Here is a 21,093-nt window from a genome sequence, read left to right on the forward strand (position 1 = left end):
AGGTAGGAGACTCAAGTTCAAATCTCTGCTCCATATCAGGCAGAAGGGGAAAAATGATCAAACCCATGTCAGGTCTCCCATATCCTGGATGAGTGTTCTAACCACTGGGCCAAAAGTTATGAGGGCACTACCCCTCTCCTCAACCATTAATTTGCCTTAGGTGCCTAACTCCAGAAAGAGGATTTATGGCTGTGAATACTGAGTGGACACAGGTGCCTAAATCCCATTCAGGGGCAGAGCCTTAGGCGACATCCCTCTCCTTAGCATTTTCTATTGGCGATCTTAGGCAGCTCCCTGCTCAGTGCGCTGACTTCTGTGAATCCCATTCTTAGGCACCTAACTGTCTCCATGCATTATACAGAAAGCCTGAGCACCTAACACAGAGTTATGAATTCTACAAGGCAGCAAAGTGAAGAAGTGCCCTTTGTCAATCTAGACCCACATATGAAAGAAGAATTTCACCAACTACCTAAGCATAGCTCCTACTGAGTAGAAACCAGACACAAAACTAGCACGTTGCACAGCAGTGTTTGAGACACAGAGGGGAAATTTTGACCAGGACATTAGAGCAAACAGTTATTCTTACAAAAACTCTGTTCATGCAGTGCTGACAGGACCTTGGCTTTTAAGGACTCATCTATAAAACACACACACTGCTGCATCAACCTCAGTTTATTCAACTCTCCTGGATAAGGAAATGAACTGACCTGCTAGAATCTCTCTTGTTCTCTCTGAAAGCAATATATTCAAGTACTGGTGCATTATTGCTCCACACTCTTTTCTCTGGTCTGTAGTAATATATAAAATTACTTGTTTATAGTACCCAAATCCTAGCACAGGATAATATAGCAAAACCTGACATTGATCTAAGTGTTGGAATGTTACATAATTTTGGCCAGAGTGGGAAAGGTAAGCGTTGAGAATCTAAGCAGCGAGCATGATGGTGTACAAAAATTTCTAGAAAACTCCATTTTCTGGAATGTTTAAGCAATTCACAAACTATGGGTAGGTTACAAAATCAACTTTGTCCAGTTTTTCTGAACAGTCAGCAGCAAAAATAAATGGTGTTCAAAGTATCTCATATCAACAAACTAAATAACACACAGGTAAGTCATGAATAGAAATGGGAGGTCTTTTGACTTGCTCTGAACTTTTGCAATTAACAAAAAAATGGCCTTTTCTGGTCAATGAAAATAAAAAAGAGCAGCTTGTAAACACATTTACAAAACTGAATCAGAAAGTTAGCCCCCTAATTGCTTTAAGGTAAGGACAAACAAGTCCTTATAGAACAACACTTAATTCCTCTTTGTAGGATGGGTATGATAAATTTATACTCCAAGACAATGATATATCAGTATCAAAAATGTTAAAAGTACCCTTATTTGTTTCATTGAGGACAAAGTATATTTTCTGTGTTTCATAATTTCTACGAGGACAGTTGATATTACAAGACTAATTATTCATTCAATTCTTGTATTATGAGGCAAGCAGTAGACTGAAGTTCTGCACCAACACACTTGCGCTGGAGAGTAGAACTGACAAATTTAAATACATTCTACAATATTAGAAGTTGTATAGTCAAAGAAATTATTTTAGATTAAATGAATCAACTTTACTCATTTCTACAGTATTATTGCTTTGGCACCTAGACACTACAGATATAGAAAATTAACCACAAAACGAGAAGAAAACAAAAGCAGTCAGTCAAAAACTAAGCAAAATAAATCCTTGATCAGCATCATTGCCCTGAAATTCACTAGATTTGGGCTCCAATGGGTGCCAAGGAAAGATAATTCCAAAGAATTCAGCTGAGAAAGTCCTGTCACCAAACATGACGGACCAAATTAAAACAGTGAAGTGGGCACAACTCCTAATGACTTAGAAGTATTTTTAACTTACAGATTGTTCAAACTTAATTCCCAACAGTAAGCCATTACCAGCCAATGTTAATCATGTCCCAGGTTATGGTGAAAAGGAATATTATATTATGAGATTCTAGATTGTTTAGGGCTTTAAGAGGGGGTATTTGATTGCAAACTGCTCAGACTGGCCTGAACCACTTAAGAGACAAGTGATGGTTCTGGGTTAACTTCAGGATAGCCCCGAATAGAGTTCATCGCAGCAGTGGAGCTGAGAAGTAACAGATATCAACTGTTGCCAGGTCCACACTAGAGAGGAACTGTTGCAGTCTCCTGGCCAGCAAGAGATGGTGAAATGCTCTATGAGTCACTAATGCTAACAGAGCATTTGGGCCCAAAGGCTCTGGACCATTTTGGCAAAAGTCTGCTAAACCTCTAATAGCAGCCTCTTCCTACTCCTACAGCTGTTGGACTTGTTTATCATCTGGGCTGAGACACATTCCATTCACTTCTAGCCAGATTCCAGTTCAGACACTGGGACCACAGAACCTTGGTTTAAGGAAAATGAGAGGTCATGAACATACTGATGTCAAGGCAGACCAAAATGTCTGCAGGTTGCATGTGACATATATTTAATTTATAGAATTGTGCTTTATTCACAGTTAAACATTAAACTAAATAAGAGCAGTTTAAGACTACATCCATCACATTCCTCTAGTTTTACAAACCAGAGTGAAAATGGAGGTTAGTTACCTTTAACGGGAGGTTCTTTGAGATGTGAGGTCTATATCTGTATTCCACAAATGGGTATGCATGTGCACCATGAGCCTGTGTCCGGATATTTTTAGTAAGCAGTGTTCGTTGGGTCACACATGCGCAGTGGAACTCCTCATAATCTGAACAGAGAGCATAAAGGGCAGTGCAGACGAATGCCTCTCCAATTCCTATTTTGACTGTGAATCTAGAGATGACTCACAGCAGTGGGCATGGAAGGCCATTAGTGGAATGCAGATATGGACCACATCTTGAAGTAATTTCCTTATCTGAGTGATGATCCTTAGGTGTATTCCACATTAGTAAGCAGTAGTCAAACAAACAGGAGGTGGGTGCCAGGATGCAGATGTTATGGCAACCTGCAAGACTGCTGTTTCTACGGCTGTTTCTCCAGAAGACTGGAACAAAATGTAACATCTTGTGAAGGTATGTCATGAGCTTCAGGTAGCTGCCCCACATATTTCTATTAAAGGCACATCTTGCATCCATCCGGAGAGGGAATATGAGTTAGCTGGTAGCAAAGGATATGCAGCTGAGATCCACTGAGAGAATCCCTGGGCAGATGGAGCTTCATCTCTTGTCTATAACAATAAGAAGTCTAGGTGTTTTTCTAATTGCTTTTGTTTTAGCAGATAAAAGGTTAGTGCCCATTGGATGTCCAGGGAATGAAGCCTTCTCAACAGACACATATACTTTCAGCAAAAATACTGGAAAGTGTATGGTATGCTTCATATGAAGCTCTGTAATTATTTTAGGTGCGGGGATTCTAGCAATCTGGAGGCAACTGGTGTTGTTGTGACCAATAGGAGAAACAGTTCCATTTGGCTGCCCTTAATTCAATTCAGTTAATGAGCACTCTGGCCTCCTGAAGGGTCCAGATGCCTTGTGCAAGATAATTCTTCATATGAGCTCCTCAACCTACCAGGGAAGCACCTGGGACTATAGTTGCCTTGGGTGTAGGGGTGAGGAAAGAAATTCACACCCTTACTTTCTTTGGTCTTGTCCACCAGGTAAAAGAGGACAATACCTTGAGTGGAAGTGACACTTTGGCATTGATGTTGTCCTTTTCTCATGAATAAAAGGAGTCAAAGCAGGTCTGTACACTGCAGAGATGGAGCCTGGCAAATGTTGTAATGTGGGTGCATGAAACCATGTAGCTGAGGATAGAAAGGCAAGTCCTGATTGTAGTCCAAAGTTTGAGGGTGACCTGTTTTATATGATCGCTCATGATGTGGAATTTCTTGGTGGGGCAATGGCTCTTGCTGTAGCTGTGTCCAAGAATGCTTCTATGAAGTCTATGGACCTCATGGGGGGTAATAAAGTTTTCATAATTGGCGCAGATTCCCAGGGAAGATAGAAGACTGAGCAGGAATGTAATTGCCAACTGGACTCCCGTGATGGATCTGCCCATCAGAAGCCAGTTGTTGAGATATGAAAAGACAGTGAAACCATTTAGTCTCATGCAAGCTGTCACTGCTGAAAGGACCTTTGTGAACACCATGGGTGCTATAACTAATCCAAATGGAGGGTCTCAGAACTGGATGTGGTCCAGCTCAATGGGAAATCTGAGGAACTTCCTGTGGAATTGGTACATGTATCAAAATAAATGTACTTCATGTTGCGGACTGTGAACAAAGTGCCTCTTCCTGAGAGAGGATTATTGATACCAATGTGATCATGCAGAATTTCAATTTTCAGAAGAATACGTTCAATTAATGTAAGTTGAGAATCTGTCTCCATCCAGTGGATTTTTTTGGGAGTAAAACCTCTTCCCCTGACATTGGAGTGGGTGTATATGCTATGGCCTCTTTCTCAAGAAGAGAATTTACCTCTTGATGCAGAATCTCCTTGTGAGAGTGTTCCCTAAAAAGATCCTAAAGGTCGTTTGTGGTGGGGAGCTGAAATAAACTCTACTGGTAGTCTTGGTGTTTCATGTCTACTACCCACTTGTCTGTATTTATTGCTGTCCAGTTGAGAGCAAAGTGGATGAGGCGGCCAACAAAGTGGTGTTGGAGCTAATGAAGAAGAGCATAGTGTTGATCTGCGGCCCTTGACTGTATCATCAAAACAATCCTTTGGATGGTGAGTGGGGTTGGGTGGTAGTTGTAGAAGAAACCGTATATCTGGGTCTTTGAATCCTTTGCTTCTTATGCGTGAGTTTATATGAGCATTGATGACAGAATGCCTGAGCTAGGATTGCTTGTGATGTTTTCTCTCTGTGTCAAGGGTGTAAATGCTCAGGGATCGTAAGGCTGCTGCAGAGTCTTTTTGAGTATGCAAAGACTCATTGATCTTTGCATTAAAAAAATTGACTCATCAAAGGGAAGGTCCTGGATGGTACTCTGAACTTCCCTGGGGAACCCCGAAAGATTGCAGCCATGATTCTTGCCCCATGACTACAGTGGCAATGGCTTTTGGAGGCAATATTAGTTATACTGTTGATTGAAGTGATGTTTTGACTATTAGCCTGCCTTCAGTAATGAGGGCTTAGAACTGAGCCCTGTCCTCCTGGAGAAGTCTGTCTTTAAAATCTGTAAATTTGGAATAATTAAGAACATTTTATTTTGCTAAAAACTCCTGGTAGGTAGTGACCCTGAATTGGAGACTAATCAATGAGAAGTCTTTCCTACCGAAGAGATCAAGGCATTTAGCACCCTTGTCAGCTGGAGTAGCCTTAGAATACTGTGTCTTGAATGCTTCTGTAGCTGCTTGCACCACTAAGGAGTTCGGTGTTGGGTGGGTGAATAAAAACACTGAACCCTAGCTGGTACAAAATACCACTCTCTTTAGGGTAGGGGCACAAGAGGCAGGTGTGCCATACTGATCTGGAGGGTTGCAGGATGAAAAGTCTGCCCTTGAAGGGCCAGAGTATGTCCAAAAGGTCCTGTTGTGTGTCTTGGACCACTTTGAGAGGTACTTCCAGCTTGGTTGCCACTCTCTGCAACAAGTCCTAGTACTGTTTGTTACCACTGGGTGGGCCGGTGGATGATGGAGCAACCACTTAATCCAGTCAGGAAGATGACATACCAGTTAGAACCAGCAGATCTGGCTCTCTCTTCCTCCTCTGCAAATTCTGATGAAGCCAGTTGGTATTAGCTGGGAAAGGAGGTTTGGTATGATTCCCACACGGATCCAGGACATCTGCTGTATGGCTCCCATGGTACCAGTAGGGCTCAGCCAGAGGGAGAGGACCCCAAAGTATCCCGTACCAGCTATCCCCTGCATATCTGTATTCAGAAGTATGTGGGGGGTTCCAAATCCTTCCTCATCTCCAACAGGATTTGATTCCCTTGGAGGGAAGCCTCTTTAGGAGCATCATTTGATGAGATGACAGGCTCCTGTTCTACCATTAGTGCTAACAGAACAAGTGGGAAAATGTTAGATGTAGACATAGCAGGGGGTAATTTTCTTCCCCTCAGGTTGTCCCCTGGGTGTAGAGATGTCTTGAAGAAGAGCTGGAGATGGTAGCAGGGGGAGATGGTTGGTAGGACAAAGCGAAGATATCCTCGGTAAAGGTGAATGTTTTGGTACCCCTTGGTGTTTGGGGAGCTTCTGGGGTGGCAATGGGGGATTGCCTTAGTCGTCCAAAGGTCTAGTGTTTGAGGGATCCCGCATGGAGAATGGATGCGATCCCAACATTCGACTGCCAGGTGTAACCATGGGGTACAGCTCCTTACGTTTGCAAGGTGGATCTGGAACAACCAGATCCTCTTTCTTTTGTGCCTTTCATTCTCCGACATGTTTATGAGGACCTAATTCTTTAGCACCTGTGTGCAGTGGCTCACCAAACTTTGACTGAGACAGGGAGCGATCCTCTCCTTTAGACGAAGAAATGGATGGAGACCTGTCCTTATGCCTATGTTCACACCCTCTACTCTTGTCAAAAGGTTTCTAAGGCCTAAGAGTTTTTGTCTCTACTCTGGCGATCATGCTTGGAGGGGTGCTGCTCACTATCTAAGGTTGATGTACAGGGGAGTCTCCTCAACCTGATTCTGAATGGGGTCTCATAGCCTGCTCCATGAGCTGCTTCCGCAGATGGAATTTTCGTCCCTCAGGAGTTTGGGGATGGAAGGAATGGCAGAAGCTGCACTTGGTGGCAATAGGAGTTTTCCCAAGGCATAGAGGGAGCGGTAGTGGTTGTCACTGACAGAGAAGGAACCAGGACAGGAGAGCAGTTTTTGAACCCAGGAACTCTTGGGATAATCCCTTTTTGGAGGGAGAAGCTTCCCCTAAAGTGGAGAGTGCCTAAAACTAACTATGGTAACTATAAAAAAAAACAGTAAAACACTAAAATATTAAGCTATTACAGCACTTACAAATTGTATTCACAGATTTACAGAAGCAAGAGACTGAAGTGGACATGGACTCTGACTCAAGACATACAGTGGTAAGAAAGAACTGGAGAGATGTTGGTTTGTGTTGCCACTGATGCCCTTGGTTTAGAGCATGAGGAGTTCATCTATGCATGTGCAGACCAATGGACACGGCTGCTAAAAATTTCCATATTCAGGAGTACGGTGTGCATGTATGCCCACGTATGCTCTACACAGATGGACCATCCCTTGAAGCAGTAGTTAGCCTTGCCTTCAGGGCCAGACCCTACCATGGAACAACTTGCAGAGACATCTAGAAACTCCATGAGGTTTGTCTCTTGACTGTATGGAAAAAGTAGGGGTTTGGCCACCAATCCCTGTAAATCTCAAGGCGGGGTCCACACAAAATCAGAGCTCTCTATGCAGCAGCTCTGTGCTTACATGTCCTTGTGGGCTTTCCTCCAGCTTCACGTGAGCTACTATCAATGCAAGGTTTCAGAGTAGCACAAATCAGACATCAAGAATTACAACATTCAAAAACCAGTCAGAGAATACTTCAATCTCCCTGGTCACTCGATTACAGACCTAAAAGTCGCAATATTACAACAAAAAAACTTCAAAAACAGACTCCAATGAGAGACTGCTGAATTGGAATTAATTTGCAAAATGGACACCATTAAATTAGGTTTAAATAAAGCCTGGGAGTGGATGGGTCACTACACAAAGTAAAACTATTTCCCCATGTTTTTTTCCCCCCCTCACACACACACTTCCTCACAACTTCTTGTCAACTGCTGCAAATGGACCATTTTGATTACCACTACAAAAAGTTTTTCTCTCTCCTGCCGGTAATAGCTCACCTTAAGTGTCAAGTATCAGAGGGGTAGCCGTGTTAGTCTGGATCTGTAAAAGCAGCAAAGAATCCTGTGGCACCTAATAGACTAACAGACTTTTTGGAGCATTAGCTTTCGTGGGTGAATACCCACTTCATCGGATGCATGTAGTGGTATTCACCCATGAAAGCTCATGCTCTAAAAAGACTGTTAGTCTATAAGGTGCCACAGGATTCTTTGTTGCTTTCACCTTAAGTGATCACTCTCGTTAGAGTATGTATGGTAACACCCATTGTTTCATGTTCTCTCTGTGTGTATATATATCTTCTGACTGTATTTTCCACTGCATGCATCCGATGAAATGGGCTGTAGCACACGAAAGCTTATGCTCAAATAAATTTGTTAGTCTCTAAGGTGCCACAAGTACTTCTGTTCTTTTTATCAATGAGAGAGGATTCTTCTAGGTGGAGGGGGGCACCACTCAGAAGTTAATACAATTTCACAGAGTGTTGTTTTTAGTTTTTTGGAAGAGGGGGAGCAGGGGAGATGCAGCCTATCCCAGGTCCACCCTCTTTCTATTTGGCCATAGAGAAAGCCTTTCTCAGGACTCGGTTAAGGGAAAGGAGTGTAATAGAAACAGCTGAATTTCCCATAGAAGTGGGAGATCTATAGGTCACAGACCCAGAGCATGATCTGGCCCACAATTAATTTCAATTTTGAATGTACTTTTATTAGTGTTGTATTATACAGGGCTACCTAAACATGCAAAATATGCTGTGTGAAGAAAGGTTGTGAACAGGGAAAAGATTATTCTAGAAAAGTAACATTTCAGCTCCAGCAAATCATTTTCATTTTCAAACTCTCTATATCTTCCCTGAAGCAGAAATTAGTATCTAGGCATGATCTAATGGCTTTCTAAATTAAACTAACTGGCTTAAAAAGAATACACTTTGAACACTTAAAGCTACATATTGCTCACCTCAGAAACTAAAAGGTGCTTTTATTTAAAAATAGCTTTTAGCAAATATACAGTTCTGAATTTATCTGGAGTTTTTTGGTTTTGATGTTATTAATATTAACAAAATATTTTAAAATAGTGCACATTATGAGTATTCCTTTGAACAATGTTAGTTGATGTTTTATTTCTAATTTTTTGCAAAAAACTATCCAAAAATCATGGACTTCATCATTTTGTTTTAAAATATAAATGTTTCTCAGGAATATACACAGGTTCTATATTTAAGCTAAGAAAAACAAACACAGTTACTGGAGTCTTTTCCAGTAGCACATTATTTGCCAGCTGAAGGTTCCCAGGGTGTTCATGTCACTTTGGTTCTGTTGCTTTTTGCATTCTCTAAGATTTCTTGCTTCCAGAGGACCTGTCATCTTGTTGGAGGAGCAGCTCTGCATACTATACTGTGGGAACTGTTATGACATGCCTGTTGTCATGGTTACCACAGCAAGTGGGGAGAGGTGCCTGTCAGGGACCAATTTACTTCTCCAGACGGGCACTGCCACCAAAGGGAAAACATGCTTGCCCATGAATCTCTGCAGAGACTGAAAACTGCAAAAATAAGCTAAATGAATACACAAGTATTCCATATAGTTAATGTTACTAAAAAATACTCCTAGACAGAAAAGCAGCCAAACAAAATCCAAGGCTGTCTTCCACATAGTTATAATTCAACTGCCTAGTAGTATATAGCATATTATATTTTTGACATTCTCCAGAACGAATAATAGAACTTCTACCTTAATAAAGTTGCTATTTTATAACAGCAATGAAGATAATATAATTATCTATCAATTAAGCATCACCACACATGACTGATTATTTTATTAAGGTGAACTCCAAAGAATGATTGAATAAGACAAAGAAAGGTGTCAGCTGAGTATTGGTTAAACTAGAAAAAGTTTTCCTCTGAAATTGTTGTCTTTAAAAAATTATTCTGGATGATTCATTCTGTGATTTATGAGTATTTACAGATATGCCTGAAGGTAAGCAGTTCTGAGAGCTATAAATGGTTAATCTAAGTTAAAATGGCATTATAATAGCTCTTTGTGTTTCAATTCTTGTTATTGAAAGATACATGTCTTTTAATTTACCAACGAACCCCAAACCTCACAGCATGGAATACACTGCCAGCTCTTAATAGTTTTGTGAATTAATCTTGAACTCCACGTTGTTAAAACAGCCATTTGAAAAATCTACAGGGGAAAATAGACTTTGCCTAGTTTCATTGTATTTAGCAACCTATTTTAGCAGCTACAGCATAGAATAAGCCTTTTAAAAATTGTTGGTTTACAGTTAATTTGCACAGTCTACCCATATCCGCTGAGAACTAAGTAAAACTCCGAATACACATTAACATATGAACCAGGTTCTCTATTTACTTTACTTGTTTACTTCAGCAATGCTTAGAAACAGCTTGTTCGCTGTTAATTATTCCAAGACCTTTCATGTGTAACCCTAGAGAGAATTTTGAAAACAAACATTAGTTACATGATTATAGAAGACACTGAAGGTGCTCAGTACCTGGGGATAGGATCCATCAAATCCTTCCTGGTATATGATCCTCTGGATAGACTGAAGCAGCCTGGTGTAACCACAGGTCATATTACTGTCAGTGAGAAGATAATTTAATTTAATAAACATTCTGATACTTTTTTATGAATCTATATTAGTCATACAAAAAAGTAAACAAAAATTAAACACATGCAGTTTTAAGCCTGAAAGTGGTAGACACGATAGAAACAAAAACATAGCAGAAGCAATAAATCCTCTCTGAACAAACTAGATGATAATACAGTATTTCTAGAAAGCTAGTTGTTATTGCTTTAAGTGCCCTGACGACATGGTAAGAAAGGTAAAATCTGCAGAGATTAAGATGACAATGTAAGGCTCATTTACCTGCTAGAAAATTAATGATTTAATAAGCAATTTAAAATATGAAACCACCATAGCATTTCAGAAGTAATCTCATATAATTAACACATACCTAATGAACTGCTATTTCAAGTACACCTGGTCAATATTCTGTTAATCTGAGCTCATCTTCTACCATTTTAATTTTCATACATACCGCAGTAACAGTAAAAAATTACCATCAGCCCCTTTCCATTTAAATAGATTAAGAAGTAAATTCAGTGCAGTTTATGTTTTATTTTCCTTTTGTTATTTTTATACCATAACAAAGCTTAAAACACATAACAGTACAGTATAATATAGTTTTATCCTATATCCTTAAGGATAACAATTCTTTTCCACTTACCTCACAGAGGAGTTGTGAGAATTAATTTGTTTGAAAGTTACTTGGAAGATATAGGATAAAACTTTCACAAGTGACTAAATAATTTAGGAGCCTAACTCCCATTTTTAAAGTGAGCACAAGCGCAAGTCTTCGCAGAATCGGGGACTAACTTTATGCACTCTGAATAGTCCCAACGGAATACTCATTGTACATGAAGTTAAGTATGCGCCTAAATCTTTATAGGATTACAGCTTTAAGAACTTAAATCCCATTGACTTTCAGTGAGACTTGGGCTGCAAAGTCACTTAAGGACTTTAGAAAATATATTATCATGTTCTGTATTAATTTTAACATTTGTTCAGTTTCACAATATTGAGCTACTTCTGTGGTTTATCAAAGGTTAACAATATTTTAATTCTGAATGTATTTCACCGTATGCAAACCTGAATAGAAATTTAACTAAATTTGACTTTAAATTGCGTACACTCACATTTGAGGAGGGAGAATAAACTGTGTGTGTGTGCAGGTGCGGAGCACGTAAAAGTCAGATTTCAGACAAACATATGCTTAGTTCCTTAAACAAACAAACACAATGCTGTTTCAAATTAGCAGTCAGCATTAAACTAACTGGCTTTAAAAAAATACACTTCAAATACTTAAAGCTACATATTGCTAACCTCAGAAACTAAAAAGGTGCTTTAGTTTAAAAATAGCTTTTAGCAAATATACAGTTCTGAATTTATCTGCCTGGAGTTTTTACTATATAATGATAAAATCAAAACAGTTCTTACAGTAGATTAATAACATCTTAGTGTCTTCTGTCATTACATTTTTAAAAACTGAACAGACCTTTAAAATATTCTCATATATACCTAGATTGCAGAAGTTTTATTCCTGGGTCAAAATTAGACTTCAGTTTTTGGTTAATGTTTTTTCTTTAACCCCTTTGGTAGCCCCATGTCATTCAACCATGATCAGTTAAATCAAATTACTCTATGTTTCAATAGATATTTTAATTTAATATTGCAAATGAAATGCACAACTGCAAATAACTTCAGCAGTACACAGTCTACATGAGGAATGTCTAAAGACCTCCTACCATATTATACAGAATTTGCAGGCAAAACCAGAATAGAACAACTACAAAAAGTCAAATTTTGTGGATAAACTCCAGTCAACTATTCCCTAGCATCAGCTGTAATCATTGCCTGGAAGACACCCTATCTATTCAAGACACCACTATCTAGTCAACAAAAGGTGACCTGCTGCCTTTGCCACCCTGCTCGGATATTTTCAGTGTACGAGTGAACACAATGGATTTGGGAGCTTTCAGTAAAACTTATGGAAAATGAGTTAGCTTCTTTCCATTATCAATCCTGCATGTAACCACTTTCTGTGCTTACAAGTAGTGCATTGCTACATTAAGGAAATTAAAAAATAAATAAATTAACTCCTCATTTACTGCTATAAAAAAAAAGCTTCACAGCATAATAAGAAGTCAAGAAAAAATGCTAAATATTCTACAAATTAACTTATTTTTGAATGCAAACAATAGGATTTCTTTTGCTTGTGTTTAAAATATAGTTTGTCTGATCTTGAACTAGCCCACTATAATATGGACATGGAAAATGTTGATTAAATACTGTAACTCCATAATAAAATACATCATCATTCTGGCAATGTTTCTCACAATATTTTAAGGCCACAAATATGATATTTTTTATTTTGAAATGTTGTCTTTTTTTAGTTTAGTGTTGTTACTAACCACCGTTTAATTCTGATAATGGGTTCAAACAATTCGTTCTTATCCTTTTTTGTTTAGCCATCTAGTAACTGATAAAACAGGAGCTGGCAAGAAGGTATCCTGGTTACAACAGAGTCTCTGACTTCCTATTGATAATTTCTAAGCATTTAACAAAGGTTAAGTTATCAAAGGTATGAAAAATAGGCTTATTATCTGTAAGTAGACCCCATTAGGAAAGACAGTTTAAGCTGTTTTAGGCAAATTTATCTGGAAAATTGGGCTCTACATAAAATTGTTTATCTGACTATTTTCTGAGCACATACATTCTAAAGACAGCAAATACAAGAAAATGCAATGCTGCAGCTTAAGTTTTCTCTTTGCCTGAATTACCAAAATATATTTTATATCTTTTCAAAGTAAAACAATATGTTAGTAGCTTTAACTGGGCAACTTGGACAGAAGGTACAAAAGAAGTGTGTTACTTGAACTAACAATACAGATAACAGGTTCACCAACCATTTAGTTTTCATTCCTTTTTATTAAACCACTAAAAATGGAGTTTTATTACGTACTCTGGCTTCCCAACAGCAATCCACATCTTATAACTCTACACACACATATCGTTGAAATGAGTATAGTACGGCTTCTTGAAAAGCAGCAGACTGATGACATGTTCAGAGAACATACGTGAACATAGCTGACAGACAGGTCTGTGGTGAACAGTTAAGTGCCTAGGATGACACTTCCTTTTTGGTGACTGAGTAAGGAATGACCTCGCTCAGAAACATTTTCATGTTTCTTTGCCCTGAACACCACAGGAAGAACGATAAAATCCCAAGAATGCAATTTAACAAGGCTACAACTTTAGTTATTAACACATCTGGAAATTACCCACGAATAACTCATCCAAAGCAGATCATCCTTCTTTTAAAATCCATGCCAACTGGTGGAGGGCTGCCATCAGCTTCCCCCATTACTTTGTTTCACTTGGTGGATGGCTGCTGTCAGCCCCCCAAACAATTAATCTGGTCCCAGTATCATTGCTGGGACCCCAATACATCCCCATGGCATGGGGGTTAAGGAAAGTGTGGAGGAACATGATGTCTCCTTGCTGTAGCAAATATCAGAAGCCCCATTTCCATCTTCTTTAGGACAGCCCTCTGCTAACCTTCTTACAATTCTGATTTATCAGGGAATTTAACCCTTATTGAATGAGTACCTACATTGGGCACCTGTAAAGTTGTAAAAATATGGTTACAACCTAACCTACCCATAGGTCCCTAGGCTGCTGAGAAGAATACAAAAAAAACCCACATTGCCCAGACCACTGAGTTTCCAAGCCCCAAAAGACAACTAGAATGATGCCCACAGCAAGATTTCAAAACCCAGTTCTACTCTAATCCCAAAGGTGAGGAGGGAAGCACCTTTTCTTATGGTGCAGAATGGCACCCGTGGGCAGGGAGAAGAGCTTATAAGCCTTCCCCTTGGGCACACAAGAGTCAATAGGCTTATGTTGCAACCTTATCCCACTGATAAGCCACAAGGAGCCTGATGCCCACGGGGAGGGTGGAAAGGATGTGTGTGTAAGTTTTAAAGGGGCAAAAGGTTTTCTTTCTTCTGCTGACCCAGACAAACCCTCCCCACATCTGAGCTGCATAGGGAGGAGGAGAACATTCTAATTATCAAAGAATAGGCATAAGCAATAATTATAGCAACAGTCCAGCCACTCATGAGCATACTGAATAAAATAAGTTTGTTAATGGGAGTGTACAGAATTACAAATATTTTGAAATGATTTGTAATCTCACTCACAAAAGTTGGTTCCTATTTAACACATACAATTCTACAAATTTCTGCACATTTATGGCCCTGCCCATTAACAGATAATACACTGCTTTCTATGGCATAGCAATTGGGAAGCAAGGCATAATGGCAACAAGACCACTTTAGTTCTAGTCACAGGACATAATTTATACACCACAGTTTTCTTACAAACTCATATTCTGCTCTGAAGCATTCAGGATGAACTCTTGTAAATTAAAGGTTAGCTATATAGTCTTCTCTTGAGTAACATTAACTGCAGATGTAGTGGAGGGTGGGAGGAAGGAGGAAAGAAACAACCAGGAAGTGAATATGCCTGGAAAAAACTAATAAATGTAGTTACTTCATCCATAACAAAAAACTGATCCTTCATTTTTTTTTGTTTTAAAGCAGCACCTCGTAATACATCACAAGGATACAGCAGAAGTATATACCAATTGTTTTAGACCACCAGTTCTCAAAGTATATGGGGGCACCGTCCAAGAATGTGTAAAGGGAGGCACAAGCTCTGTGTGTGGCATCCTATAGGGCCTGATCACAATGGAAGCTGAGGTTGCTCAGCACTTTGCTGGGTCCCTAGTGTACACTGTGGGTGAAATTTTGGCCCCTGTTGAAGTCAAAGGCAAAATTCCCACTGACTTCAATGGGGCCAGGATTTATCCCTTGATATTTAGCAGTTCAATAACTATGTGCATATTGTGGATTTTATGGTTAAATGAAAGGAAATTTTGGGACTTTTAAAATTTGTTTGTTGGTTTCTTTACATATACTAACTTATCCCACATGCAGAATACACAGAAAATGATCTTATATTGTTGAATGTGAATGTCTGCACCAATACACTTTGGGTATACTGCAAGAAGGACAGGAGACTTGTTATGGTTTTAATCAGGCCGCAACTTTATTATATAGATGTCTGGGACTACCCGGCAGATAAAGTGTACATTGCAGGCAAATCCATGCTTATTCAAATCAATTCTCCAGGGCTTTCACCAGACCCCCTTTGTTTCCATCCAGGTCCCCCAGCTGACCCATGACTTGGACCTTGCCATCCACCAGCCTCGCAAGAAATTTAAAGAGGGCTATGAGAACAGGGGGTAGGGTTGGCTCCCTGCTGTACCAGTCATGGGAGTCCCAAAAGCCCTTCCCCCATTCTGTTTCTTTTAAGTCCTTTACCAGGCTATTTATCTGGTCACTGGCTGCCCTCCCTATGGAGTACCTGCACTGACCATCCGCCCAATATTACAAAATAAGTTGCGACATATGGCCTACCACCTTTTATATTCACCAGAAAAGGTCCATCCTCACACCCACTGTGAGGAAGGCGAAAAAACCACACTCTACCGAAGCCAATTCTGGTGATGTGGGAAAAATTCCTTTCCAGCCCCCCTTTAAATGGAGCGACTAGCATAATGCCCACAGCAGGTCCTAACCCAGCCTGCCATTCGCCTCCATTTGCTGGCTACTAGGTGAGGGAGGGTGGGTGCTGGTTTCCTCATTGCTTTCACATAGAGACTTGTGCAACCCAAGTTTCATACCTTTATGCACATTCCTGGGGGTGGGGGGGAGAGGTCGTTGCTGCAAAGTTGACCACTGAGCATCTTTTACAGCAGTTTCTGACGTTCTTCCTCTCTCCCCCCCCCTCCCCACAACCACAAAGCAGAGCTGTCCTTCTTTGGGTAAGCCCACATAAATTTTGCCCCACCTTTAGTTTTGGTGCAGTCACTTTCATAATCTGAAAAGCTTGAGCATTAGCTGTATTTACAAGATGTGTATCTTAGAGTAGAGAAAAGTTTCTTACTTTAAAGCCTTAATCACCTGTAAAATATTTGTGTATGAATCATACCCCATTAGAGTTTAATACTTCTATTTTTTTTAAAAAGTCCAATTTTTGTGAAATTAATGCCATTTTTATGAAAAGTCATATTCCAAATTTAAATTATGTGCATATATTTTATATGTAAACATTAGTAAAATATTAATAGTTACCAACTAAATCAATTCTACAACATCTTCCCTTTTTGCTATGCTATTAATTGTATTAGTTTTGAGAAATCTATTGTTTACATAATGTTACTGAATCTATATCTTCGACTACTAAAGATAGGCAGGTTCTTGGATTCATTATTACTTGTAGACTCCTTTAAAATACTGGGATTGAAGTAAATGGAATGTGTCTCCACAGTCATAAAATTCTTATTCACTCTGTGAATGACTAGTCACTTTGAAAGACTGAGGCCTATATTTTCAAAAGTTAAAAGTGATTTTGGGTACCTAACCAAGAAAGTGTTGAGCACCCACCCCTTGAAAATCAGGCCCTCTTAATGTGTCCCAATTGAGCTTACAAAATTCAAGACATTCAATCACTAATCATTAGGGATGTCAATTAATCACAGTTAACTCACACAATTAACTAAAAAAATTAATCACAATTTAAAAAAGTTAATCGTGATTAATCGCACTGTTAAGCAATAGAATACTAATTAAAACGTATTAAATATTTTTGGATGTTTTTCTACATTTTCAAATACACTGATTTCTACACAGAATACAAAGTATATAGCACTCACTTTATATTATTATTTTTATGATAAATATTTTCACTGTAAAAATTATAAACAAAAGAAATGGTATTTTTCAATTTAACTCATACAAGTACTATAGTACAATCTCTTTACTGTGCAAATGTAACTTACAAATGTAGATTTTTTTTTGTTACATAACTGCACTCAAAAACAAAACAATGTAAAACTTTAGAGACTAGAGGTCCACTCGGTCCTGCTTCTTGTTCAGCCAATCACTAAGACAAATAAGTTTGTTTACATTTACGAGATACCTGCTTCTTATTTATAATGTGAGCCAGAGTTACAAGGTATTTACATGCCAGATATGCTAAACATTCGTATGCCTCTTCATGCTTTGGCCATCATTCTAGAAGACATGCTTCCATGCAGATGTTGCTTTTTAAATAATGTGACTGAATCCTTGGGGGAGAATTGTTTGTCCCCTGCTCAGTTTCACCTGCATTGTGCCATATATTTCATGTTATAGCAGACTCAGATGATGACCCACCACATGTTTGTTTTAAGGACACTTTCACAGCAGATTTGACAAAATGCAAAGAAAGTACCAATGTGAGATTTCTAAAAATAGCTACAGCACTGGACCCAAGGTTAAAAATCTGAAGTGCCGTCCAAAATCTGAGAGAGGCGAGGTGTGAAGCATTCTTTCAGAAGTCTTAAAAGAGCAACACTCTGATGCAGAAACTAGAGAAACCGAACCACCAAAATAGAAAATCAACCTTCTGCTGGCGACATCCAACTCAGATGATGAAAATGAACATGCGTCGGTCCGTTCTGCTTTGGATCATTATTGAGCAGAACCCATCATCAGCATGGACACACGTCCTCTGGGATGGTCATTGACGCATAAAGGGACACATGAACCTTTAGAGCATCTGGCCCATAAATATCTTGTGACGCCGGCTACAACAGTTCCTTGCAAACGCCTGTTCTTACTTTCAGGTGACATTGTAAACAAGAAGCGGGCAGCATTATCTTCTGCAAATTGTAACCAAACTTGTTTTGTCTGAGCGATCGGCTGAAGTAGGACTGAGTGGACTTGCAGGCTCTAAATTTTTACATTGTTTTATTTTTGAATGCAGTTATTTTTTGTACATGATTCCACATTTGTAAGTTGAACTTGTATGCTAAAGAGATTTCACTACCATACTTGTATTAGGTGAATTGAAAAATACTATTTCTTTTGTTTTTTTACAGTGCAAATATTTGAAATAAAAATAATATAAAGTGAGTATTCTGTGTTGTAACTGAAATAAATATACTTGAAAATGTAGAAGACATCCAAAATATTTAAACAAATGGTATTCTATTATTAACACTATGATTAATCGCACGATTAATTTTTTAATCATGCACTTAATCACGATTAATATTTTTAATCACTTTACAGCCCTACTAATCGTTCTTAAAAATCTTGATCTACATGTTTAGAATTTATTTTCATAACATTGCAGAAGACCTTAGTATTCTTTTAATATATTGCATTTTAACACCCTTTTAAAATAGGCTGCTTCAAAGAAATACCAGCAACATGTGCTTATATTTAGGTCTCCCAATGCTGCTATTAAGCGCTCTAGTTCAAAGAGGCCAATAAATGCTCAATTAGGGCCAGTTCAGTTAGTTGCAGGTTCAAAGCCACAGTTGGCTGGTATGGGTATTTGCACCTTTTCTTGCACAAATAGTACATCCCTTGATAAGAGTTCTTTTATGAATGGAGTCCCTACATAATGCTTACCTTGATTAGAAATAAAAATACACATACATTTCATACCCACAGATTTACTGGCCTGAAATCCATCCCAGTTAGTGACACATTGTAGAGTGGCACAAGAAGAGTGGGACATTTACTGGGTGGCAATGTAGCCCCACTTTGGCAACTGGCCAAATAAAATCTTCGTGTGACCAAATTCTGCCATTCAAAAGGTGTATTATCCATTGTGTGTTAATTATGTTAAATGTTTACTATAGAAATAGTGCCCTTACAATTTGTCCCATCTCCTAAAAGTGTACAAACTGCTTTCTTTACAAGTCTAGCTAGAATCTGAAAGCCTGAATGAATTAAAAACACTGATTTTTGATCATGTAATACTGACACTGGTACCAGCAAACAGAGTACTCTTTAGATTGTTTATATTTCTGAAAAAGCACTCAGTGAAACAATGCATTCTTTTATTAATCAGATTTTTTAATTGTGCCATACTGTATTTTATTTCTAAAAAAAATAACATTAAAATACTTCTCAGGACTTGGCTCTATACCTAGAAGTTTATAAAACACAGAAATAAGAACACCAAAAGTTCCAGGCTGAATAAGGAGATAGACTACTTAATCTATACAGTAACTCCTCACCTAACGTTGTAGTTGTGTTCCTGAAAAATGCGACTTCAAGCGAAACGATGTTAAGTGAATCCAATTTCCCCCATAAGAATTAATGTAAATGAGGGGGTTAGGTTTCACACACACACACACACACACACACACACACACACACACACAGTTTTAAACAAACAATTCAGTACTGGTACACAGTGATGATGATTGTGAAGCTTAGCTGAGGTGGAGGAGTCACAGAGTGGGATATTTCCCAGGGAATGCCTTACTGCTAAACAATGAACTAGCAATTGGCTGAGCCCTCAAGGGTTAACTCTCATGCTCTAAAAGGCAACAGGAATGGAGGGAGGGGAGATAGTGCTGCAGACAGAGACAGAGACACACACAGTGTGTGTGAGAGAGAGATGCGCATTTACCTGTAAGTACACTGCCTTGTTAATTAGATCAGCTTGCTGAGACTGCAACTGCTGCTGCCAGCAAGCTTCCTCTGTCCTGAGCCCTGTCGTGTGTCCCTCCTGCTCTATGAAAGATGGGTAAGTGGGGTGCAGGACCAGGGGGAAGTGGGACATCCTGACATTAGCCCCCCTCTTCCTCCCCTCCCCCCTGCACAGCAAGCAGGAGTCTCAGGGAGCAGTTCCAAGGCAGAGGGCAGGGGCATCACATGGCAGTGTGGGAAGGAACAGCTGCAATTACTAGCCTGTTGGGCAGTTGTCACACAGGGAACTTAGGGGAGTGGGGAGCTGATAGGGGGAGCTGATGGGGGGGCTGCTGGTCCACCCTGGTTCCAAATCCCCACCAGCTAGCTGCAACAGGCTGCTCTTCTGAAGCAGTGGACAAAGCAGGCGGCTGTCAAACTACATTGGAAAGGAGCATTGCACAACTTTAAATGAGCATGTTCCCTAATTGATCAGCAACTTAACAATGAAACAACGTTAACCAGGACGACTTTAAGTGAAGAGTTATTGTATTTAACATTAGAGAAGTATCTTGAGACACTGCCAGAAAGATACAGTAGAAGAGGTATGCCAGTCGCCAGCTACGACTGACTATTCATTGCATTTCTGGTCTCTCTCATTTTATTTATGCTTGACCCGCATTATTATGAATTTCCAACTTGGAAAACAGATTTAGATTTCTTTTTGCATTTTAAACTATTTTTGACCTTTCATTCTCAGTATTACTTTATATTACTCCTTGATTGCAAACATTTAAGGGGAGATTTTCAAAAGCAATTAAAGGATTTTAGGAGTACAATTGGCACTGGAAGCCAGTGATACAGGTAATAAACTGGCTAGGCACTTCTAAAAATCTTCCTCTTAATTTGCATGCAAATAACTAAAAATATAAGTAACACATGGGTTAAGAACTTACCAAGTTTTTATTTCAGGGTGCAAAGACATTTCTTCAGGAAGGAAAAAACGGTGCCACTTTGTAGATTGAAGTAGTTCTGGAGACACCATTTTAGATACATCGTAATAGTGACCAATTCGTGCAGAAGCTGCTGGACTGACCTGTGAAAACATACTATACTAATTATAATAATTCCTTACATGATTTGTCATAAAAACATAATTACTTGCTATAC

General features: G+C 39.1%; 1 protein-coding gene across 8 annotated transcripts in view; it reads right to left on the bottom strand.

Annotated features, from left to right (window-relative positions):
- Window positions 1-21,093, bottom strand: part of ELP4 (elongator acetyltransferase complex subunit 4) — a 292,776-nt gene that overhangs the window by 180,297 nt on the left and 91,386 nt on the right. For all 8 annotated transcript variants that reach the window (XR_007774651.1, XM_050955147.1, XM_050955140.1 and 5 more), the window contains exons 5-6: window positions 20,880-21,019; window positions 10,316-10,400 (exon numbers count right to left, since the gene is read on the bottom strand). Coding sequence is in view for 7 of the 8 variants with exons in the window: in XM_050955147.1 (XP_050811104.1) it covers window positions 10,316-10,400; window positions 20,880-21,019 (225 nt within the window). In the remaining variant the exon portion in view is untranslated. The remainder of the gene's footprint in view (window positions 1-10,315; window positions 10,401-20,879; window positions 21,020-21,093) is intronic.

This window comes from Gopherus flavomarginatus, chromosome 5 (assembly GCF_025201925.1).
Source record: "Gopherus flavomarginatus isolate rGopFla2 chromosome 5, rGopFla2.mat.asm, whole genome shotgun sequence".
NCBI lineage: Eukaryota > Metazoa > Chordata > Testudines > Testudinidae > Gopherus > Gopherus flavomarginatus.